This window comes from Anolis sagrei, chromosome 1, assembly GCF_037176765.1.
Source record: "Anolis sagrei isolate rAnoSag1 chromosome 1, rAnoSag1.mat, whole genome shotgun sequence".
Classification (NCBI taxonomy): Eukaryota; Metazoa; Chordata; class Lepidosauria; order Squamata; family Dactyloidae; genus Anolis; species Anolis sagrei.
The window spans coordinates 235,440,877-235,466,515 of record NC_090021.1 but is presented as its reverse complement, the minus strand read 5'-3'; the positions used below and the strand labels follow the sequence as shown (position 1 = coordinate 235,466,515).

Genomic DNA, 25,639 nt, shown 5'->3' with positions numbered 1-25,639 from the left:
ATTTCCAGCTCCAGAGGCGGTGCTCATCTCCAGCTCTGGGGGAGGTGCTCATCTCCATTTCCAAGCCGATGAGCCTGCGTTGTCCATAGACACCTCCTGGTCATGTGGCCAGCATGACTGCATGGAGTGTCATATAACCCAGAATATCAAGGCAAAATAACCCACAATATCCACCTTACACTGCGTTATCTGACTCCACATTGCCATATATCCCAGTTCAAAGCAGATAGTGTGGGATTTTACTCAGTTGTGTGGAAGAGGCTCAGTAAAGCCAGTTCTACCTCCCATTCAGTGAATTCCCCCAATATACTTCTGATCGCCTTTAAAGTCCATGGTAACTCAGAGATGTTTATGTCCCTACCAGGCCAGCAGGCTAGTCCTATAACAAAAGGAAAACTACTCCCTCTTCTCAGCCAGGGTACTTAACACCTCTACACTACTTTTATTTACAGCCATCTTTGTTGGCGTGGCCTCTTCTTCAGTTTGTTTGAAGATGAAGAAGCAGATTCCATGACACCCAGTCCATTGAAACCTGGAAAGAGGCAAGACTCACAAGCTGGATAAGTGAAAGCACAAACCCACAGGTGATTCAATTTGATATCTGTAGCTTAATAATTACACTATGTTACAAAATTTGAAAAAAATCTGTTTCTGGTTTGAAAGTGTTATTTCCTGTTTAATTGTACAGTACTTACTTTGAAAGTAGTTGTTATGCTCCAGAAACTTTGTTTTTGTGGCTGCCACAAACTATGTCAAATTGGTTGACACTCTGAGATTTTCATTCAAATACTATAACAAAATGTGTTGCAGGATGTCCTGCAGAAACAAGGTTTTTGCAGTTTAACGAAACATTTCCATGTTTTTATGATAGAACCAATTAAGAAATTACATTTATATTTAGGAACAAAAATCGTGTTGAATAGTGTTATTGATGATTTAGAGTACCAAAGACAGTTGGATAATCCTGATAAATATATGTACAAGAACAACTGTTGTCCTGATTGGAATAGTGTGTAGTGGACCACAAAAACTGTGAGATGGATAGCTTATGCCAGAGAGAAAATAAAAAAATGATTCGCATATTTAAGGGAGCTTTTCAATCCAGCATGTAAAAAGGAAAAGTGTAATCCAATACTATCATGGTGAAGTCGATAGGAACTTTAGGAGAGTCTGCCCCAGGAGGAGAGACCCTGGGACCCCACCAAAGAGGGATCGCTACTTTGGCGAGCTCAGAGAAGCCTGATTTCAGCAATTTTATTTTCTTAAAAAATCCAAAAGAAATTTCACCAAAGTTGAAGAAGCGGCACCGAGGTGTTTTTATTAGCGATTCAGCTGAAAAGGATGCAATGTAGCAATCATTCACCGACAAAGCATGTGGTTACAGAGATCAGAGGCATTTTTATAGGAAATACAGGCTTAGAAGTTTCAAAATCCCCACCCTCGTCCCGGCTCGAAGGGGATTGGCTGACGCGATAACAGCTGGGAGGAGGCGCGGCCGCACTCCCTGTGCCACAGCCAATCACAGAGCTCTTCCGCTGCACAGGAGCCAATCAGAAAGCTCCTACCGCCTCAGTGCTCTGGCGAATCAGGAAGAGGGGAGGCGGGATGAAGAAGAAACAATGGATTTATGAGTGGATTATAGGATTTCATGCCTTGGGGGTCTTGAGTCCGAGTCCAGCCTGCGAAAGATGCCAAGTCTATTGTCTTTTGATGGGTCTGTGATAAGCGATGATTGCTTTATCTGAGTTATCTGTCGCCATCAGATATGACACAATGGAGAGACTGGGGTGAATGTCCGTTGTGACGAGTTTTGAAAGCAGAAGACAGTTTCGGGGGAAAAGACTGTTCAAGGGTCTTTTGTCCCCAATGGGAAGTGATCAAAAGTTTGCCAAGCGAAATTCTTTGTCTGGCAACCCAACTCCGAGACCAAACAAAGGCTCTCAAGTTTATGGTTCCATGCACAAGTATCAAGATAAGGGTTCTTTTGTGATTGCTGATTGTCCTTTCAGAACAGCTGGCAGTTTCCTTGATGATTTTCCCCGAAGGGAGGGCAAGGGGGCAAAGGGCTTGGAGCCAGGGCAAAAATGAAGGAAAAATACATAGGGAAATATAGGAATCACAAGAAATTCATATCAAGCATCCCCTTCCCCCCACCCGCCAGAGAAATTGATTAAAATAGTAATTTCAGAAAAACATGTGTCCATAGTTCATATGGGGGAAATTCATAAATTTGTATGTCCTTGGAAGGGAATGAAAAAGGTCAAGGCCACTAGCACAAAGGAAAATATATATAGGGTTGATGTTTCAGGAACCATATGCTTATAATTCATAACAGAAAAGGTCCATATAGAAGTATGTTTTTGAAAGGGAAACAAAAAGGTAACTGTAACTCTTTCCAAGGGCTGGAGCCCAGGGACCAATCTGCTCCCTGAAAGCCTCATGGGGTCCTTGTTGTTGTTAGTGTCTTGGCAAATTGACCAAGACTTAACCCCTATTGTGCAGTCTAGTACCCTTGCCCTTTAAGTTACCATCCCTTATTGGGGAGGGGGGGACATGCTTGACTTCAATGGCAGTTAACCCAACCTCATGGAGAGAAGAGGTAGGTTGGCAGACCCAGCATGCAGACATACATGATACTTCCTTTGGAATGGAGGTCTCACTAAGTGGAAACATCCTGTGACTTGTTCCCTTTGAATTATGGTTGGGACACCAACCATAGAAGAAGAGGAGGGATCAACATCCACATTGATGTCAAACATAAAGATTCTTACACCAGGTAACAATTCTAAAACATTGAAATTAATAGAAATACAGAACTTTTAAGCTTTTGAGATAGAGACTAGGCATGGGAATCAAATGTGTGAATGGAATAGGTGAAAAGTAAGAAATTTAAATAAGAAAGATGTCCATGTACATGCCTGAGGAATACTATTATTTCAAGTTGTGCCCTTTTTGTTGGGATGGGACACAGACTACACAGGATTGTAGTGTATACTGGCTTTATTTTGAGAAGAAAGAGCATAGGGAAACGAGAGCTTCAAGTCTTTATCCCTGCTGTTTCCAGTTTTGAAGTCTAAGGACATTAGAGTGCTTCTTATAGTCTTTTCGGTAGCTGGGAATCACTCATCTTGCTTTTCTAGGCAGGCTGAAGAGTTTATGAGGCTAGTAGAAGTATTGCAACATGCCCCGACATTTTGAATGTTGCTGGAGGGGAAAAATACTGGAGATGTGGGTAGCCGAAGCAGACAGTTGATTGTACTGTAGAAGAAAGACAAACACTTTGATGCAACCAGTAAAACAGCATGGTAAAACCGGATAGCCTTATACAAGGTATTAGGAGGAAACTCAGGAATAGACAATTTCCTTATGGGATGGCTGGAATCATGGTATGGAAAATGGAAGGGATTGGTAACATCTATTACTATCTCTTTAATAATGGTAGAACTGGCTATTAGTTGTACCCAATTTTGCAAAATTATAACTTTCAATAAACTTGCATGAAACTTTGCCAACTTTGTCTGGAGCTTTTCTGAGTCAGGAGCGCATTTTTTACACACCTCTGGCTTTGGTTGCCCAGTGATACTTTTCACAAGCAGTGCCTTCATCCTTCTAGACAAGTGAATTCATGATCCAGTCCAGGGAAAATAACTTGTACTTTGTCTTCACTTTTCTGTTTCCTCTATCCTGCTCTTCTGATACACATCTAGCTTCAATTCCCTTCCAAAAATGAGCTCACTGTTTGCCTTACTCATTTCCTTATTTATATAACATATTTTTCATATTACTTGTTTAGAGAGTGGGTAGTAGAAGAAAACTGTGGTGAGATCCTTCCTCAAGCAGGTGGAGAGTCATGTTTCACCCACATAATTCCACACCTGTGCCTTGTGTATGTCTTTTTTTTTTAAAGTTCAACACAGAGTCAGAAAAGGTCAAAAATGAGTTGAATGTACTCAGCAACAGCATTGTTATTTTTCACATTCTGGTTTTATTTTAGTATTACATGAGAAGCTGCCTTGGATTTATTTATTAAAATATAAAAAACATTTCTGCAAATTGTCTAAATAAATAAATAAAGCAAAGCTTGACAAGGGAATCATCTTTACGGACGACCTAGCACAGATATTGGTGTTGCTGTGTGGATGATTAGACTGCAATTTCTGGAACAGGTTAGAAGCCAGGGTGGTGACTGCATTTACCCCGGAAGGTGGCCTTGAACCGGTTCTAGAATCCGTAGTATTTTTAGTTTGACAGCTATGGAGAATGTGAATTTTTCTTTTCCTGGAGAGACACACATATGTACTCTGGAGACACAAAGTGAAACAAAGAAATACAAAGTAAGAGTGGGGGCATTTGATTACCTATCCCAGGGAGTCAACTGACCACCTGTGGCCCAGCCATGCCCATAGACATTTTTGTCAGCCTCCATTTGTTCTGAAGTTCACACCATGCATCAGTGTGTTGAATATCCACAATGTGTGTTGCATTCTGTGTAGTTGATTTCACCATACAGTGTGGCTTACATTGCTGCCCATTGCAATGCATTCAGGGGTTTATTTTAGACTTTCGATTTAAACTCTTTAAAGCAGGCATGTCCAAACTCCAGCCCAGGGGTCAAATGTAGCCCTTGCTCAAATTTCCATCAGCTCTTTCTCTCCAGGTCTCCCTCCCTCTCTCCCTCGACTTCCTTCCTCTCCTTGTTTGTTCCGCCCTTCCATCTTGGGGATCAGGGACCCAGAAAAAGCAGATCTCCTTGGGAGGAGAGAAAGAGAGATGCTGGCTTATTGCATCCCTTCACCATGATTAAGCGTCACCTTCTCCTTGGGTGGCTCCAGACTCGGGCATCCCATCCCAGTGGCCCCTTGTCTCTCTCTCTCACTTCCCCCACTACTTTTCTTTATTTATTTGCAAAGGAATGCCCCCCCCCCAATTGCCCTACTTGCCCCAGGTGTTTTCTGTTACCGCTGCCACCACCACTGCTACTGTATGGTTGGGAAGGGCAGACCCAGGAAGCTATGCACCTGCCTGGCTTCTCTCCCTCCCTCCCTTCTCCTCCCCACCTTTGTCCTGTGTCACTGCCCCATGTTTTCCAAAAAGGCCACCCTTTTCTGTGGCCCCTTGCATGGGAAGTAAAGGGGTGAGCCAGGTGGCAACTATAAGCCCCCCTGCCAAAATAAAAGCCCTCTAGACAGATGGCCATGCCACCTCTACTGAAAAACCTCAGAGAAAGAGACTCCACCAGTCTCTGAGGCAGTATATGCCACTGTCCAAAACGACTTGGAGGCACACAACAACAATCCTAATTAACTTGACTCTCTCCTTAGCCAAAAGCAGGCCCATGCTTCCCATTGAAAGATTGGGTTGTTTATGTTGGTTAAAATTGTTCTTCATTTTATATATTGTATTATTCTTTCATGGCTTTTTTGCACTACAAATACGACATATGCAGTGTCCATAGGAATGAGTTCATGGTTTTTAAAAACAAAAACAAAAAAAAAAACAAACCCAAAAACAAACCTAGAGTCTGGCTCCTCAACTGGCTGAGGGATTGCAAACTGGCCCTCCGCTTTAAATGTTTGGACACCCCTGCCTTAAAAGTATGCTGCAGTGCACTTTGTAAGTATATGTAGTATAGCCACAGCAGTTTGAAGCAAGGAGCAGATGGTTATAAGGAGCAAGTGACTAACATTGCCAAAATATTGTATGTCTGTGAATTTACATGTATGTAAAGCCCATTTGTATATGCATAAGTCATTTCGTGGTCAGGATTTTCTACTGACATTACACAACAACTGAAATCTGCACCGAAACTCACATTTTATCTGCATCATCCCCCTGCACAACATAGCCAGAGGAGAATGTCCTGCTATGTTCCTGTGGCATTGATGCCGTCCTCTAGAAATGTACTACATCTCTTCTTCTGATACACACTGTCCAAATGTGTGTGTGTGGGGGGGGGGGGGCAGTAGCCACAGCACATAAAAGGTGTCATTTGATAGGAGAAATAACATGGCAAAATTTGGCTGTGTCTTGCTGATCTAGGATTTTGACCATGTTTTTACCATTTCTATAGTCCCTTTCTCGACACCATCAATAGCAGGTAGATTGGATAAGATAGGGTGGGCAAATGTTGTAGTCAAATTCTTTGAAGTGCTCTTCCTTGACATAACAAAATGAATTTCTGAAAGCACCAAGGAGTAACAATTTGCTTTTTAAATTGATTGCAGCCCACACTTCTACTCTGTTGAACACATGAAAGCACCCATATTAGTAGACTTCTGGACACTATCGCTGTGACCCACAACACTGCTCATCTTTCTTTTTGTTCCCCTTTCTCACCCTCCTTTTCTTTTCTTTTGGGACATTTTGAAAGCTTTGGGGCATTTTGATTTCAGCCAATATTTTGGATTCAACTCAAGGAAGGAAAATGGGCAACACACAAATAAAATTAATAAAGCTAACAAAACCCATTTCTATCACTTCATCTCAAGGTGCTGGAGAGCTCCATCTTCTAATACTTCTGCTGTTAATGGCAAAGCAGCCTGACTCTGGCAACTCTGCTTCGGGTTTCCGAAGAATAAAAAGAATATTAGATTCCATGCTCAGCTCTTTCACTCATTCAGAAGACATGCCTTATTACCATCACTTTAAAGATGAAAATATATTTTTTTCAAACCTTTCAGGCTTATTGAGTGGGCAGACTAAGGAACAGATTGTACAATCCTGATTCATTTGCTAAGAGAGAGCACTCCATTAGATGCCCCAGACAGATTCCTAAAGTGTTGTGCTGTCTTGAACTCCAGTAAATTATACAATACAAAAAATCCCGGAGAGGATTTCATTGGAACTACATTGTATGTACTGAATTGCCCTATATCTGCTTGTTATGTAATGTTGCCTCAGAAACTCCTTTGTTGCTTGTCTCATTTGAGCACTGTATGAACTTATTGACTGAATTGCACAAGAGCAGCTTCCTCCTGCTTTAGCAACCAGCTCAAAGGAAACACACACACTGCACTACTATTTACTGAAGCTTCTGTGATGCCTATGTATTCCATTGTGTTTCTTGCAGTAACCTGAGAACCATCATATCCGGTGTGAAAAATAAATCCTTCTCATCTCTCCAACCACTGCTGCTTCAACTCCATATTGTTCTAGCCTGTAATCCACCTGTTTCTGGCAAGCTCTTTTGGTGCATTAATCACTTTAACAATCTTCTAGTATTCCCTAAACTTATCTGATGTGGGGGACCAATTTTTTCACCTAACATTAGCCATTACTCCACTCTCTCTCTCTTTCTTTTTTATTCTTTCTTTTTCCTTGGACTACCAGATGATGATTTGTGAACTGACATTGGTTCATGGACCATCACTTTGTGTAACATGGCTGCAAGCAATTTCTTCAGTTAAACACCAATAGTCTCTGTCAACTATTAATAAAGCAGAAGCCCATAACTTTTTATATTGACAATCATGATAAAGGTTCTGTGATTCTATTGCCATGATCATTACTACCTTGCAGTAGAGCACCCATTGCAAGGGGAGAAAGTGGTAGATTCTGCCAGCAATCAGAGCATGGCTGAAGGTCAGACCAGAAGATGTTACTTGTTTATGATTGTGACTCTGTTGCCATGACCATATTAGAATAATGCCTTTATTAGTGAAGGTAGTGGTTTTATATGTTTTAAATGTTTTAATTTATGTATTTTATAATTCTGTTTAAGTGTTTATTATAATTTTTACATTGTTTTAATGGCATCAAATAGCGGCCTATGTTGTAAAGCCACCTTGAGTCACCTTCAGATTTGAGAAAGGTGGGGTAGAAATATCATAAATAAATAAATAAACTAAAGATAAAAAAATAGTGTGGAGATGTTTGGGTTGCCCAGACTACACATCGGGCAAGGTGGCCAACAAAGCAAAGGAAAGCAGGAGGAATTGCTGGTGTTCAAACCATTGAGTTTGAGCCTCCCACATCCCACATAATGTGGGATGTGGAAAGAGAGAATGCAGATCAGATCAGATCAAGTTAGGTTACTGAGGTAGATTGGAACTGTACAGAAGGCTGCAACAATGAACAAACAACCATGATAGGCGCCCTCTGTTTGAAAATAGAAAATCTTACTATTACTCAGACTACTCGGTGTTTGTCATTCTGCAGAACTCAAAAGCTTGCACACTATTTTGAGATTTTGAGACTCTGTTGGTCCAAATAGAGGTCATATCCTAATATGGATTTCAAATTGTTTCTTATAATCAGCGTAGCCATCTTTGCTTCTTTGTTATCAGTTTAGCAGGAGTTCTGTATAAGTGTGATGCATTTGGCTTTTTTTATCTGTCTTTTTCACTTTAATCCAATTAAGGCTTTCAGCAGAAATGTAAAACATGCTTAATAAAATACCCTCCTCCCTCACCCCAGTGTCTGGGAATTGCCTCCAAGGGACCGACTGCACTGAAGAGGGCTAATGAGATGGTATCCTGTATACTTATTTATAAGTTGATCTCATGTATTAGTCAAAGGAAGGTGTTGGGGCCAAAATTATGGGTCTTGATATGAGCTGCAGATTGCAAAGGTCATTTTGTAGAGTGCCTCAGGGGGGCAGCCACTCCTGGCTGCTCCTGCCACCATTTTCTTATCCAAGGCTTTCCCCCACTCTACTCAGAGAAGGGGATGGCTCCTTTTTTCCAATTATTTGTAGTTACATTGACTTATAGGTAAGTCAACCCAGGTTTTGGAGGTTAACATTTTGATCAAAATTTCTAGATTTATACAAGACTCCATACAGTGAGTTGGTTCTCCAGTATCCATTCCATTTTGGATTAAATCTATCCAACAAAAGTAACTGCCAGCGAGTGTGTTGTTCTGTTAGATGAAAGGGAACAATGAAAAGACAGACATGTGTTGCTTCAAATACATGTTTCATTTCATTTCATTTTTAAAAAATCATACCCATGAATAGCAAGATCAAACCTAGAAAGAGTGAATCCGCTTCAGAATCTAAAACCTTAACTTGTCTAGGATGAAATAAATAACTGCTAGAACCAGACCTCTGTGAGATCACTTAAGAATAGGACTTCCTGTTTTACAAACAGGCATTAAATAGTAGAAATTTCTCATGAAAACATGCTCTGAAGAGAGATTAACCAAGATGCTCAGAAGCCAGGGGAATTGATTCCAATCCAGCCATTCCCAATTATTTAACAATAATAGAAAATCTCAAAAATGCCAACTTCTAATTACATGATATGCAGGCAAAAAGATAGAAAAATCATCCAAACCTTTTTGGAGACCAAGGGCATGATCCACCAGGTCATTATCTCTGTCCTAAGCCTCATTGAAATGAACGAAACCTACCCATGAGCAGCACTACATGTTGTAGCACAGCGCCCATTCAATTCACTGGCCATTGAGCAGAAGGACTGGACTGTGCTCGTTCCTTCATTTGGTTAAGCACCTGCTGATACTGTATTTAGCTGAGTAGGACTCTCACCTAACAGATACCACTTAATGCCTTCCTACTTCCAGAAAACAGTTTTGGGTTGGAAAATTCACTTTCTTGTAAACCAGTCTTCTCCAACTACAACACTTCCTTATCTTATTAGACTACAAATTCCCACCATTCCTGATCAGTGCTCTTACTGGCTGAGGTTGATGGGACTGAAGCCTGGAACACCTGGAGTGACCTGGGTGGGAAAACGGCTGCTTTAAACCATCAGGGTCCAGCCCCTCCTAGTTCCCCTTCAGACTTCTGCTTCATGAAGCAGAGATCTGTCATATGAAGGCTTGTGCCAACTCTTATTCCTGAGCCTGCTTCAGTGTCATTGCTGAATTTGAATGGTGCAAGGAAACATGAAAGGTCCGTCAAAGGAACCAATTAGTTCTGTCACCAACAGTGTTCTGTTATCAATTTTTAAAAAAGATTTCTTGCAAGATCTCTGAGTATTAGATGGCAGTGCATAACTCCAGAATGACTAGAGTTGGAATAGACTTCCGTGATGTGGAATGTAAAATGGGTATTCTCTCTCTTTTTCCCCCTCAAGGAGGGTGCCTACTTATAGCCCAGCAAGACTAATGAAAAGTAGAGGTACAAAGTACTATTTTTAGCTCACCATACCTGCAAGGTATATACCTATTAAAAAGAGATGACCCTTCCAGAGAACAAAGTGGCAGGACATTTCCCAGGGCAAGAGTGATTGGATGAAATAGTCTGAATGGATATATATGTACAGTTAATTGAAATAGAAATAGTCATAGTAAGAGTAGTAGTCAACAGTGCTTAAGATCATGCAGCATTGCTGATAAGCTTTGTAAAACCAATCAGCTTTGCTGTGCATTTCAAATGAATGCCAAATGCAGCTTTCTGCATCAAAATCATGCTCCCATATGGAAGCACAAGGGGGACAACTACAAGTATTGGGGCCAAGGCAGTTCCTTATGTTGGCTAACTCTCATGAGACTCCAGCTCAATCAAAACTCTTTACAAACCAGTTGTAGCATTGGGCATTAATCATTCATATCAACCTCACAGATTGATTTATTTTACCTCTCGTCTCACGATCAGCCATAAAGCCTGCCAAAGGCAGAAAAGCAGCAGTATTGATTTGCCAATACTTGGGTGTGCTTCCATTCTGTGTTCTCTTTTCGGTCCCCGGATTTTCTATGACCACCCCCAACACTAGACCAAAATCATCATCAAACACATTTGACACTTTTCATAGTCCACGTGTCAGGCACACAGCTAGTGCCATACACAGCCTATGCGAAATGGAGTCCATTCGTTACCTCTTAGTCCAAGGCAGAGCAGATCAAGCCACATTCTTCTTAGTCCCAGCCTGAAACCAAGACTGTATTGGAGAAAGAAGAGAGATAGTCCCTTTGACCTCATTGGCCTGGCATTTAGAATACTGGCAGTAACTGAAGGAACTCTGTCATGCAGGAAAGGGCCAGCGCTTACACCTCAAAAGAGGTGCAGCCAGTGTGATTTCTCCATACAGATTCCCCTTCTTGAGTCTCCTACACAGTCTCAACTTTTGGATCATAATTCACATCATTGGTGGAATTTGGTGGATAGCTTCTTGATGATTCTGCTACAGAAGGAGTCTCCGTATCTGTCCTGATGGCATTTGGTTCAATCAATATGGCCTAGAAAACAGAAAACATTAGGCGTGCATTCCAACATTCTTCTATGGTAAGACGGTGTAGCTCTAGGGATCAGGGAAGCTACACTATCTTCTCTCAAATTCATCAGGGACCCCATATGCTGTTTCCACAGCCCCCTTGACAACTTCCTCCTCCTCTCTCTTCTACTGCCACAGTGGAAACTGTGGAAAAAATGCTGCTTACTTTAATGAATGTACAGTTTTCCCATGAATCTGGAAAGTGTGCAGATTTGCTACCTTAGAAAACATAATCTTCTTGCAATTGAGATAGCAAGGCACATGCTTCCCAGAATTAAAGGTTAAAATTTGGCTCTTAAAAGTAAATGGTGCTTCTTTTAGGACATCTGCAGATGGTCCACAGGGTCTTGAGAGACCTACAGAAATGCACGAGGCAGCCCAAGGGCTGCGTACATGGATATACAGATTCATTTCCCATTTTCCCTTTCCTGTCCACAGAAATATCCCAGAATTAAAGGTTAAAATTTGGCTCTTAAAAGTAAATGGTGCTTCTTTTAGGACATCTGCAGATGGTCCACAGGGGTCTTGAGGGACCTACAGAAATGCATGAGGCTGTGTACTCGGATATACAGATTCATTTCCCATTTGATGTCATAACATGATTGGATAGATCAGGTCTTGACCCCATTATTGTTACATCCCTTCGTCATCACTATCCAAACAAAGCCTTTTCCTGTCCACAGAAATATCCTTCTCTCTAATTATCTTCCCACCTGATCCTGGCCATCTTCTTTACTATTGTTTCTTGCATATCCACTTATCTATGCGCTTCAATCAACCTGATGAGTTACATCAAAAGCAACCACACTGCACTCTATTTCCCAGACACAGATGCAATTACAACCCTGATAAGAATTATGCAGTCACCTCATTGGAGTCAGAGCGGGTCGCCCGGCACCAAAAATAGGCAGTGGCAGATGCGATGCAAAATTCCACCACGGTGAATGTCAACAATACTATGGCGATTCTGTTGCCAGTCTTCTCCCCAAAGAAAACAAATACAATATTACAAGCTGACCAAATTAAAATCTATTGCTTTATCTTCCATATCCATACAATCATTACATTTTAGCCTGTTTTGGGTGTGCACATTACAAAGAACACATTTGAAGCCATAAAGCTTTGTTCTTGCAATCACAGGCAGTATAATTGAAAAAGGTGCAGCTCTAGGGATCTGGTGTAAATATGTTTTAAATCTGGTGTAAATATGTTTTAATTCAAATATAGTTTTGGTATCCAGCTACTAATAGGAAATAATCTTCTGGATGTAAGATTGTTATCCTATGTGAGGTACTTAGTAGGATACACTGAGCACTGTGAGTTTCACTTCCCAATACACAGAAAGTTGGCTAGTCCCTTAAACTATCATGACAAAACACCCTTCTTTGTATTATTCTGCAAGGTCCTTGAAGAGATGTATTTTTGTGCATGTAAGAAAGAGATGGGAGAGAATAAGAATGATGAAAATATCTCAAACAGAGACATATTGGTTCCTATCAGCTGGAACTTGTTAAGATACATAATTAATAAGCAGTGTCACATCAGTTATCTTAGGTTCCCTTTTAACTAGGATTTGAAATCAGCATGTGAAGCAAATTAGCAACCTCGAATGAAAAGGGAAACATGGCTACTAGTCTTCACTGTGGCTCATAGTGTTGAAATAACACCTAAATATTGCTAAGGAAGACAAAGGAAAAATCAACAGGAATTTCTGCTGGATATTGGAAGAAGGGAGGTGTCTACGTCTGTGATTTACTCTCCCTCCGTCATCTTTGACACAACAAAGATACTGGAAACATAAATATTAGCCCTCCAGGCAGTTTGGTCTTAACAGATTTTACACTGGAGCACCAACCCAAGAATATGGCAAGTGTCAAACTATGAAAACAATGTTTGATAGCCTAGAGATGTTGAAAGTACAGTTGCACAGCAGCAGTTCTTTGGGTCTGAACTATCACAGGATATTTCCACACAGTACCTATAATCAAGGCCATAGCCAGAAAAAAATTTCGGGAGGGGTTGAAATTTTCGGGGGGGGGGGGGTTGAAATTTTTGGCCGGGGGGGGGTTGAAACCTGCCTCCTAGCTCACGCTGAAGCAAAGAGCACAGCAGAGGGCAGAGCAGCCTTCCATAGCCTGCAGCTCCGCCCCTGTCAACCACCTCCACCAAGTCTGGCCTCCTTAATGAGAACATTCAACACACACACCCCCAACTTGGTTGCTTCACTACATCAGCTATTTTTGCAAGTAATGACAGTGTGAAGAAATTGTCAATATTTGCCTGAGATAGTGCTTGCAGTTCTGGAGGGACTCTTAATTTTTTGCATCTCATAGACTTAGCAGGGGGATTTGGTTAACCAGTTAAAATTCATGAGTAAACCAGGTTTTTAAAAAAATCTGAAACATTTCGGGGGGGGGGGGTTGAACTCCTAACCTTCGCTACGGGCCTGCCTATAATTCAGGAAAGAACAGGTTAAAAAAGGGGGTGGCCAAATGACGTTTGTTTTAAATACGCACTCAATTGCAGCAACAGAGTGAAAACCTGATGCAAAAAGTCCTCCTTTATCCCAGTTCTGGGCAAAAAAGTGGGTTTTCCCATGACCATGTGGCCTTGCGGTCATGTAAAGTTTGGGATTACCCTCTTTACCCACAGTGGAGACTGCTTCCCACCCGTGCCAGTTTTTGAAAGCCCAAAACAACTGATCAGCTGTTCAGGCTCCCACAGAGACACAGCTGATTTCCAACTGGTTTCAAGAGATGAGAAGCAGAGAACTATTAGAGATCTCTGAAAGTGTTTATTTTAGACTTTATAATATTAAATAAGCAATTGGGGAAAGGGAAATCCAGAGACATTTTTAAAAAAATTCTGCCGTTATGCGCTGATGTGTATATGTGCTCATAGGAATATTGCTATATTTGTATTAGAATATTTACATGTGTGCATATAAGCATCAGATCATAATTGAGTGATTTAAAAAAAAAACTTCCAGTGGATGTCACCTGTCTGCCCTACATTGTATCCCGAGGCACAGAAGGGCTGTGAGGATGAAGGGGGAAGGAAGCCCAGGACCAGCAGGTCTTTGTGGGGACCTGCTTTGAGGTCTCGGGTCTGTTTATCCCGTCTATTAATCCCATGTTTTGGTGCTGTCTGAAAGTGCCCACAGCTGGGATGTGGACTATCAACTAGGATCCATGCATTAGCCAGCAAATAGCTTTGTTATGTATACTGAATACATACAGTTGACAATTCCCCCACACTTCACTCCACTATTGTAAGCATCTTGCAAACTCCATGAAAGTGCATTTTCTCTTCCAATTCCTCTGAGGACAATACAACCAAGGACCTCATCACATTGAGGTCCACATGAAAGGAAATAGTGGGAGGATTCAACATGCCTCATGATGAATCCTGTGGGCAGCATGGGGAACCCATTGCCCTGCACTCCACACTAACCCTTATCTGTCCCACAAGGTGAAGTGTCGCCACCCAGCTTCTCCCTGTTCTTCTCAATGGGAACACAGGAAGCCTCCCATGTTCCCTTTGCTCCCTCTTACAATATTTTTATCTCAGTTCAGGAATGGAGCCCCCCAGAAGTAGATGTACGTCGTATGATGGGATCTGGTGGGCTCCGTCCTGAAGTGAGGTGAAAGTGTCCGCCCATGTGATGAGGTCACAAGACTTATGATGTTGTTAAGGCATAATTACTTACCATCACTAGGGAATACTGATGACTGTCATCAGAATGAAATGGCCCATTTATGCTCAGATCTACTATAAAAGCCAGTATTCCAAGTAATGCAAATATGGCACTGATAATGTTCATGGCTTGAGAGCCCTTCACCTGAAAAACACAGGAACAGCATGCAGGTAATTGCTGAGAGGAGGAGGAAATCTTGTCAAGTTTTTAAAATAACAATAAGGAGCCATCAAAAGTTATGACATATAGAGTCGACAGTCAGGAAGCAAATATCAACAAGTTTGTGTTCTTAGATAACCAATGAGGGTTTTTATTTCAGGTAGCGTTGCCATGTGGTTCTCTGTAAAATCAACATATCACCTGCATCCGTAAATTACCTGATGCACGAATTTCTGTCTTTATGAAGGACCCACACTCCAAATCTAAGGGAGAAGGGATTGCACTCAGTCTTCCACTATATATATATATATATATATATATATATATATATATATATATATATCCAACCCTCAGAAAAGGGGCATCCCTTATAATATGGGATCCTTGTCAGCCCTGTAAGGAACAAGCTTTCTGGTCTTCAGATAAGGGACATCCCTTATAATAAAGGATACTTGGGAATGCTAGAGGTGAAAAGAGCTGCCTTGCTTCAGTGCTAGTGAATGAGGGTCTGCATAATGCTTCATTCTATTTCTGTGGTTTCGGAGGATGCTGTCTCTCTGTGCTTCAGTTCAAATGTCAAGTGAGAATGCTTTCTTGTGAAGCACTCAGACTGATACTGTCAGCCACAGAAGCTGGTTAGGAAGAAGACAGATGACACCTTTTGAGAGAACTGACAATAGTACTGTAGAGAAATCATTGTATGTAGTATACACTTTCCTTTCTATTTTTCACTAGTATCTCTACCTAGATAGCTAAAACAGGTATCTGTTGAAACTGCCTTCATAGCTGCAAATTCTATAAACAGAAACAACAGTGATGTGAACATGTCAGCAACAAGCAAAACATTAGTGTTTCACAACCTTCTTTTCTCTGAAAAAAAAAAACCTCCCAATTATCTGTCTCCTGCCTTTGATAATCCAGGAAAAGAACTGGACTGCAATTCTTGGAATTCTCTTATCCATTGACCATACTGACTGGAGGACTCTGGAACTGTAGTTTCAAAATTTGACTTTTTCAAACTCTATCAATAAACTAACAATGTTCCTCAGGTTCAAAACCATACCCACCTTATTGCAGAATTAGCTGTGATCCCAGAGATACCAAGGCGCATAAGAGAGGAGACCTCGCAAAAGCTCAGACATTAGATGAACTAAAGCTTGCATCCCCACCTTGATGGATTCCAAATGAGTGAGTCTTATGGAGGAGGGATAGAACTTCTACGTTAATCTAGCAGACCAACCGCTTGACACTTACAATAATTCACAGGGCAGACTGGGATGCCATTGGCTTACTGGATGACAAACAGGAGCCACATTTATCATATCTGCACCAGGCTATATATGGGGTGGTTCTAAGGAAGAGTGTTTAAAACAATCACCCCACTATCGATTCAATATATTTTCATCATATATTTCTTCCAAGGAGACATACACAGATCACCTTCTGCCCCCAATTTATTCTGTGAGGTAAGTTATACTGAGAAAATAGTGACTAACCCAACGTTACCGAATGAATTTTGTAGGTGAATGTTGTTGAACTTGGGTCTCACAGTCCTAAGCCATATCTGCCATACTATCAGCTAAGTCAAAGTGGCATGCCTCATCACACTCGAGCATTTATCCACTGTAATTCACTTTAAATGCTGTGACTACCTCCTGCAGAATTCTGGGATTTGCAGTTTAGGGAGGATCCTTTAAACTGCTCATCAAGATAAGTCCTGGGCCTCCCTAAACTACAAACCCCAGAATTCTGCAGAAGGCAGTCACAGCATTACCCTCCAGCCCTATCTATTATCAGCTTTTGCACTTTTCCACCAGCCCCTATCCTGAAACTATTTCACAAACTCATAGCCCTCCGAATTCAGTATTTATTACTATTCAGGCTATTGATTGCTTTATGATGTTGTGTTATGTTATTATTATGTGTTTATTTTATGGGTTTTTAGGGGTTTTTTTCAGGCTATATGGCTATGTTCTAGAGGCATTCTCTCCTGCATCTATGGCAAGCATCCTCAGAGGTTATGAGGTCTGTTGGAACTAGGAAAATTGGGTTTATTTTATCTTATTTTATTGCATCGTGTTTTAATCTATGTTTGTCCAGGCTCGTCCCCATGTAAGCCACCCCAAGTCCCTTCTGTGAGATGGAAGTCTGGTATAAAAATAAAGTTATTATAATATCATTATTATTAAGTGGATTAAAGTGGATAAATGCTCAAGTGTGCTAGTCCATACGTTCTAACATTTTACAGGTGAAACAATAACAATGCAGCCAAGCAACACCACAGTGTCGTCAAGAAGGCAAATGTTATTAATGAGAAAGAAACAAATTAGGAAAGGCTTCATCAATCTGCTTTTTTCCTACACATACAGGGAAAGACCCACCACATCCTGTTCTCTCTGCTATGAGCTCAAACTGCTTTTGCATTTCTGAATCAGGCCATGTTTCCAACTAACCTGGGGGAAACTGCTCTGCAGCTTCCCCCATGCTGCCCAGGAGTATTGCAGTATAATACCTATCACGATAACTAAATGATTATTGTGGAACTGGTGCAATAGTAATATACTTTGTGTTTTATCTTATGATGTTTTATGTATAGTGTTTTAATGGCTTAATTCATATTTATATGTTATTGATTTTAATTAATGTTATATATTGCTTACAGTATACATGTATATTGGTGGCATTGAATTTTGTCATGTTGTACATCACTCTAAATCCCCCCCCCCAGGGTGAGAGAGAGAGCAGTATAGAAATACAGTAAATAAGTAATAAATAAATATCCCCAGAGCCCTTTTGGAGTCCAGATGGGTTGAGGGCAGCAGGGGCTGATGCCACTGCTGCTGTATCATCATAGAATCATAGAATCAAAGAGTTGGAAGAGACCTCATGGGCCATCCAGTCCAACCCCCTGCCAAGAAGCAGGAATATTGCATTCAAATCACCCCTGACAAATGGCCATCCAGCCTCTGCTTAAAAGCTTCCAAAGAAGGAGCCTCCACCACACTCCGGGGCAGAGAGTTCCACTGCTGAACGGCTCTCACAGTCAGGAAGTTCTTCCTCATGTTCAGATGGAATCTCCTCTCTTGTAGTTTGAAGCCATTGTTCCGTGTCCTAGTCTCCAAGGAAGCAGAAAACAAGCTTGCTCCCTCCTCCCTGTGGCTTCCTCTCACATATTTATACATGGCTATCATATCAGCCACAAGCACCTCCCTCACAGAGTCTTGCTGGTTGTTCTGATCAAATGGCTGGGTGCCCTGTTGTGATATCATCAGAAATGAAGTCAACAGCAAGTCTCGGCAAGGGAGCTGCTTGTAGCCAGCAACACAGCAGCAGTAGTAGGGTCTTCAAAGCACCCTGAACCCATCTGGCCTCCAAAGAGGTTCTCAGGAAATTCTTGGGCAGCATGGGGGAAGCCCTAGAGCAGTTTTCCCTATGTTAATTGGGTAAGTGTAAACATGGGCTGATTCATATGTCTGGTTTGGCCAGCTGTCTGGATGCTGGAATAAATCTGGGAATGCTCAGAGGCCTGCTATAACCAATCTCATGGAGTTGACATGAGGCTTGCTGGCAACGCCCTGGTTACATGTCTGGGTACAGTTGTGACCTCACCAGAAGCGACATCACCAGCAAGCCTCTCCAAGGGAAATGCCTATGATCTGTAATGCAGTGATGGGTCTGTTGGGCATGTAGCCACTGGATCAGGCCAAATGCAGCCCAATCCAGGTGTCCACACCTTCAAAATGCTTGAGTTTCCTGAAAGGTCCAGAATAAACTCCACTTCCCCTTAAACCAGATTAATGGCTGGACGCAGCACCTCTGCTGTGACTCCAGCTCTGTGATGTGTAGGCTGCCACCCAAGAGTTCATGTTATTTGGCCCATATAAACACAACCTCAGTTTGCATCCGTTGGAGTAACCAAGGGCAAATGGGGGAAGTGGGAGTAGGAGAGAGGAACTAGGACATTTAGAAGCAACCTGAAAAGTGGGACAACGGGGATTAATCAGAACTGTCCCTCCTAAATATGTCATCCCATACATGTAAAATCTTTGCTGCACATTTTAGGTTTCCTGTAATTCAAGTTAAAAGTGCAATTAGAAGAGAAAACAACATCAGGCTGACTCACGGCACACTCTGTCGGGCTCTTCTCAGCACCAATGGAGAGGCATCCCGAAACAATGAACTATTCAGAAGGAAGGAAACACAGATGCAATTGATAAATCATATTATAGATAATTTCTCCCTTTCCACCATCACTGGACCCACCTTAAAAATCTATGACAAAAATGAAGATAGAGATTAGAACAACCCGGGTGGTGCTTTTTTTAAAAAAATGATGTGTTTTGCCCCTTTCAGCAAGGTGCCTCAGTAGCTAGCTAAGATGTCAGACTTCTGCACATAAGACACCTTTTACTCATTGGCACAGTTCTTTTTCTCAGATCTCACTTATTAACACCTCAATCTTCTATTTCAGATTTCTATTCTGGGCCTCAGATCTAAGACTGCTTCTATACTTTCTCTTTGAAGGAAATAGTTATGAGGCAGCAAAAGGAAACGGAAGCGTAGAATGAGTGAAACCTTTGCCTTGCTCTGAAACTATGTTGATCTACCACAAAAAGGAACTGGTCTCAGCTATACAATGCATTTTCTTCCAGGGTGTTCAGTATGCTTGATCTGGATGGTTTGCAAGGCTGAGACAAACATCCTGCCTTGTACCGTATTCGGTTTTGTAAGGTCCAGTCCTACCCCCAAGCCTTCCATTTCTGTGGTGAACAGGTTCACATATCTTTCAATGCCTTGTGTCATTATCCTTGCTTTTTGTGGTTTTCCACTCCTAGTTCTTATTTACCCAGACTAGAAATAGCTATGGGTGCCATCCAAGTTATTCATAAATGGTGTCATGAAGCAAAGATCTAATGTGAAGATGAGCTTGCAAGCAGGAACAAATCAGATGAAATGATAATACGACAAATGAGTCTGAAGATAGAAAGCACAAAGGTATTGAAACATTGTAATGATTCAGTGAGGTGAGTATTTTGAACAGTAATTTGATGGTGATTGTTTCAAGGGAAACACTTGTCACATCCATAATCAGGAAACCAATGAAGCTTAAGAGAGTTGTTTTGCAGATATCAGTTAAAGAAGCTTTCCCTTGTGAGGCTTAAATAATTCTTGAACCTTGTTGGCTGACAGTCTACCAAGTCTTTAAATTGTTGCTTATTACCAAGATGCTGACTCTGTCAAACAAAGTTTTTACTTTTTCATGAAGGAGTGATGTGCAAAGAAGCCCATTTACAATTAGATAGCTTGTGAGTACTATATTCAATTTAAATCCGGAGTACAGTTCCACCAAAAAACAACAATGTAGTCAATTGACTGGAAATGTAAGGACATGTTCAGCTTTGGTTGGAGCCATCAGGAATTCTAGGATGGACTATGAGGTAAAAGGTCAAGGAAGTCTAAAAGTGGCTGTGACATATATTGGAAGACACCTGCAGAAGATCTAAATGCTGTTCACACTACATAATTACAGCACTATGGTTCCACTTTGACTATTATGGTTCCATCTTGTGGATTCCCAGTGTTTGCATTTTTGTCAGAGGCACCAGAAGAGCTCTCTGGCGGAGAATTCAAAGAGTTCCTTTTTTTTACGGCAAATCCCGGGACTTCATTAGATGTTATTACTTTAAGTGGAAAATATTGCTAAAATTGTATATCCATGGAAGATATGTTCCAATGTGTGCACAGATTTCTGACCCTATTGATCAGAGCAAAACCCTATATTTTGGACCAGAATCATACTATAGAACTGCACTGGAGGACCTAGAAAGGCTTACGAGCACTTCTGGGGACAAATGATTTTTGCAGCGCAGGTAAGGGAAAGTGTAGGTATTGAGTCTGTGGATAAGAGGTGTCGGACTAGTGTGTAAGGGTTCAAGTTGACCTTGTGGTTAACTGTGGGAAAGCAAAAGAAAGGCCTTTATAACATGACTTCTATTCTGCTCAGATGAGGTTTTATATTCATGCATTCATGCCAGTTTTACCAAGAACACTTTGATCTTCACTAATGAAAATGCGAGACAACACAGGGGAATGTCAGTAGGAAACTAATGAAAATCATATTAAAGCATGGATTTAGTGATCAGTGATCAAGAAGTGGTATTTCACAGATGCAGAAAGGAAGTCATATACAGGAGAGGAAGAAATGGCTGCTCTGAAAAGACGACCACAGTTTGACAGTAAGAAGAATGAGCACAGATAGTGCACAATATCACCTTCGCCCATATATCCCCAAAGGGCATTTGCTGAATGCGGTGAGATAAGGACACATCCAGGGTTTTTGCATGATTTTCCCAGGAAGTTATGAGAAAAAAATTACACTTCTTAGACCACATTCTGTAATATATGGCCCCATCTACACTGGCCATTTAATGCTATTTGAACCTAGCTTCAAACTATGGCAGCCAAACAACAAATGCATGCCCAAAGCATGCAAAAGAACATCCTTAATGTGTATCAGGGCTCTGTAATCCCCATCTAGACCTTAAATTGATTCCAGGATTTCCTATGTAATCATCTGCACACTTTCTTCCATACTGTTTTGAAACTGCATTAAATGATTAGTGTAGATGGGCCCTTTATCAACTTAGTGTTCTCTTCCATGCTTGTTTGTTTTTAATGCTGTGAATACAGAGTATTAATTACAACAGTGGTTCTCCATCTTCCTAATTCCGTGACTGCTTAATACAGTTCCTCATGTTGTGGTGACCCCAACCATAATATTATTTTCGTTGCTACTTCATAACTGTATTTTGCTACTGTTAGGAATTGTAATGTAAATATCTGATAAGCAGGATGTATTTTCATTCACTAGATGAAAGTTGGCACAAATACCTGATACACCCAAATTTGAAAACTGGTGGGGTTGGAGGGGGATTGATGTTGTCATTTGGGAGTTGTAGTTACTGGGATTTATAGTTAACCTGCAATCAAAGAACATTCTGAACTCCACTAACAATGAAATTGAACTAACCTTGGCACACAGAACTCCCATGACCAACAGAAAATACTGGAAAGGGTTTGGTGGGTATTGGCCTTCAGTTTGGGAGTTGTATGTAGTTTACCTACATCCAGAGACCACTGTGGACTGAAACTGAATGATAGATCTGGACCAAACTTGGCACAAATACTCAAAATGCCCAAATGTGAACACTTGTAGAGTTTGGGGAAAATAGACCTTGACGTTTGGGGGTTGTAGTTGCTGGGATTTATAGTTCACCTACAATCAAAGCGCATTCTGAACCTTGCCAACAAGAGAATTGAGCCAAACTTCCCACACAGAACCCTCATGAGCAACGGAAAATATTGCGTTTTCTGATGTTCTTTGGCGACCCCTCTGACACCCCCTTGCAAACCCCCCAGGGGTCCTGACTCCCAAGTTGAGAAACACTGCATAACAACATTAAAGACTTTCTCTACAAATAGGCTATCCACTCTTATGCTGTTTTTTTTTCTCCTTTCCATGGCTTTCTAACCCCCATGCAACACTTTTCATCGCAATTGTTGGCTCAGTTTCCTTCATTTCAGTTGCTAAGTTTGAGCCTATGCATCTAGGTAGCCTCTGCAGAGATGCTTTAATCATTCTTAAGCTAATTATTGTTTTTATTAGAAGCTCGCCCATCTGCTTGGCAAAATGCACTGTTTTACAATCCTTCTCTAAATGTCACCCCTTCCACCTGCCTCCAATTTATTAAGGTGTAATAGACTACAGTCTTCTTAATCAAGAGTTAATAAGGAAGAAAATCCTGAGCCCCACAAGTCTAGGAGGGGCAGGTAAACATGTGCAATGAAACAAAAGTGAAACATACCAAGGACTGGTATGAACAATTGCCTTTTAAAAATGGTAGAAGATCAACCAGAGGTTACGGGAAATGAATTGACATAACCATTGACAAACTGGAACATAACAAAACAACATCACAATGTGGTCAAGTAAGCAAACATTATTAATAAGGAAGGACACACAAACTGGGAGAGGCTGCAGCAGTTTGCACTTGGAGCTCAGTTTGCAACAACTGAAGTGATCTGATGTAGAAGGAGAAGTGGGAGGAAGAGAAAGGAATTGGGATATTTTAAAAACTGCTGAAATGTGGAATGGAAGATTACTTGGGATTGTCTCTGCCAAACTAGAATAAGCGACAAGTATGTTGATGGGTTTAACCTGCATCTCCCCACAATCAGTGTTACTTCACTCAGTACTCTCCTACCAGACCTTCTGTTAACTGTTATCTGCAAGAAATGGAAAAATGGGTAACATGACATGACTTCATGTGTTTCTAGCTTTGACATGATTTGAACTGAGGCTGGAACAGGAGAAGAGAGCCATGTAGCTGGCAGTAACCATGCATCCTGTTGACATCTATCAAAAAATGACCTATTTGTGATAAATATATGCAAAGGACTTGCGGTATCACACTAGAGCTGAAAGCGTAGGCAAAAAGTATGAAGTCTCCAATCTTCCTATGCTTTTCCTAAAATATTTACTATGGAATCTGAGGGGAAAAATACAACTTGATGAGAATTTTTGTTTTAAAGTTCAAAAGAAAGTCTGCATAGTTTCTGGGATGCTCTCAGAAGAAAAGTGATGTGTGCTGAGAAGGGTTATCACTGGCCTTAGCATGGGAATGTGTTGCTGGATTCCTATTTTTCCATCCTGTTATTCTCAAAGATCAATAGCTCTGGTAACTTTATAACACTGGGGATCTTGCGATAATAACCCACATTTTGTAAAATAAAATCTACTCAATGGAATCTGAAGAGAACATACAATTATTGTGTGTTCACTTTTGAGCACAGATTAAATTTTGTTTGCTTTATGTTTATTATTATTTTTTGCTAAGTCCACCATTTGTCATCTTCAGTTTTTGGTTACCAGTATTCAAATCACTGATTTCACCAGGAATCAAATATCATTTCAGACAACAAATTGCATTTGGTTGTATATACACCAAGAATTTGATTCACTAGAGCAGTACTGAGGCTGCAGCACAAAGTGCTCTCAACTCATAATAAAGAATTGCAATTGTTGGATTTACATTAAAAGTAGCAAGCTAATAGGTAAGGTGCCCCAAGTCCCCTTGGGGACAGGGGGCGGGATATATACAAAGTGTTACTGTTATTATTATTAATATTAATAGGTAAAACTAAGGCAGAGCCATGTGGTGGTGATATGTTGGCATGGCCATCACATGTGCCGCTGAGAGGACATATGGCATAAACCATCATGAAGTCAGTCCTGCAGTGGCCAGACCAGATGGTAACACAGCATGGATTCTGCTCACACTGTGTGTGATGCAGGTAAATGCTACCATTGGCTAATCCCATGTTTACACTTCCCTTCATCATGAATTATTGATGTGGCAACTAGCATCTCAGAAAAGGTGTCCACAAATCCCAGTGAACAATTACTTCTTAGGATAAGAAGCAAAGGTTCCCTTCTTTGGAAACATTTGTTTTCTATGGAACAGAACATGAAATTGATATCATTACTTTTTGAAAACTAGAACTCCCAGAATCCCAGGGCTTCTGAGAGTTGTGGTCCCAAAAGTAACCTTTTTTAAATTCAGGAAAGGGATGAGGGACAAACTAAGGACCTCATCACATTGAGGTCAAAATTGTGAATGAAAGTGGGGGGGATTTGCCATAAATCATGGCGAATCTGGAGTGGTGCATGGGGAACCTGTTGCCCCGCATCACCTTCATCGCCCCTTACCTTTCCCATGAAGGGAAGTATTGCCACCTGGCTTCCTTCTGTGCTTCTCAAGCCTCCCATATTCTCCCTGCTTCTGCTTATGACAGTTTCACCTCAGTTCAGGGACAGAGCACTGTCAGAAGTAGACCTACATTGTCTGATGGGATGTGGTGATTTCCGTCCCTGAACCAAGGTGAAATTGTCATAGAACAGGCAATTTTGCCAGTGTGATGAGGTGATACGATACACTAGATGCTATAAAAGTGCTAAGCTAATAGTAGAAATGGGTAAGCTATCTTTTTTGATAAAAAGAGAACACTTTTAATGCACACTTTTTAACTGATTGGGACCTTTTATGCCTTATATCAAAAAGAAAGAAACGATACTTGAGGATTAACATTGGAACGTTCTATAACTTTGCATTTAATATGATTTTGAAAGAGAAAATAGGATGTTTTCTCTTTTAATAGGTTTTAATTTTTTAATGTGCATTGTAGTTAAGGATGTGGGGAAGAGGGAGACATTGAGAGGGAATTTGGTACTGTTCCATTATCTAGGTGGAGGCTAAAAGGGGGCCCTAGAGAGACAAGGATTGTCCATTTTTATGGGGGGGGGGGGGAATTGAAGGAGAAAAACAATTTTTCCCATTTTCACTGGTTATTCCTTTTCCCCTCTTCACATTTCATAAAGTAGGGTTGTTTCTACAACGGCAACATTGGTGGGGGAAATAACAGGAAAAGAGGGAAATGGTTTTGCTCCTTCAAACCCCCCTTCCTCCATACAATTGACTATCCTTGTCTCTCTAGTGGCCCCTTTTTGGCCTCCGTCTGAATAATGGAGCAGTATTGGGAATTTTAAACA

At 41.0% G+C, this 25,639-nt stretch overlaps 1 protein-coding gene across 1 annotated transcript in view; it reads right to left on the bottom strand.

The window, feature by feature from the left end:
• Window positions 1-8,898: 8,898 nt before the first annotated feature.
• The window catches only part of LOC132772429 (membrane-spanning 4-domains subfamily A member 12-like), a 31,012-nt gene continuing 14,271 nt past the window's right edge, over window positions 8,899-25,639 (bottom strand). Inside the window, exons 3-6 of the mRNA XM_060771401.2 lie at window positions 19,154-19,210; window positions 14,884-15,015; window positions 12,042-12,152; window positions 8,899-11,139 (exon numbers count right to left, since the gene is read on the bottom strand). Coding sequence (XP_060627384.1) covers window positions 11,011-11,139; window positions 12,042-12,152; window positions 14,884-15,015; window positions 19,154-19,210 — 429 coding nt within the window. The 3' untranslated portion in view covers window positions 8,899-11,010. The remainder of the gene's footprint in view (window positions 11,140-12,041; window positions 12,153-14,883; window positions 15,016-19,153; window positions 19,211-25,639) is intronic.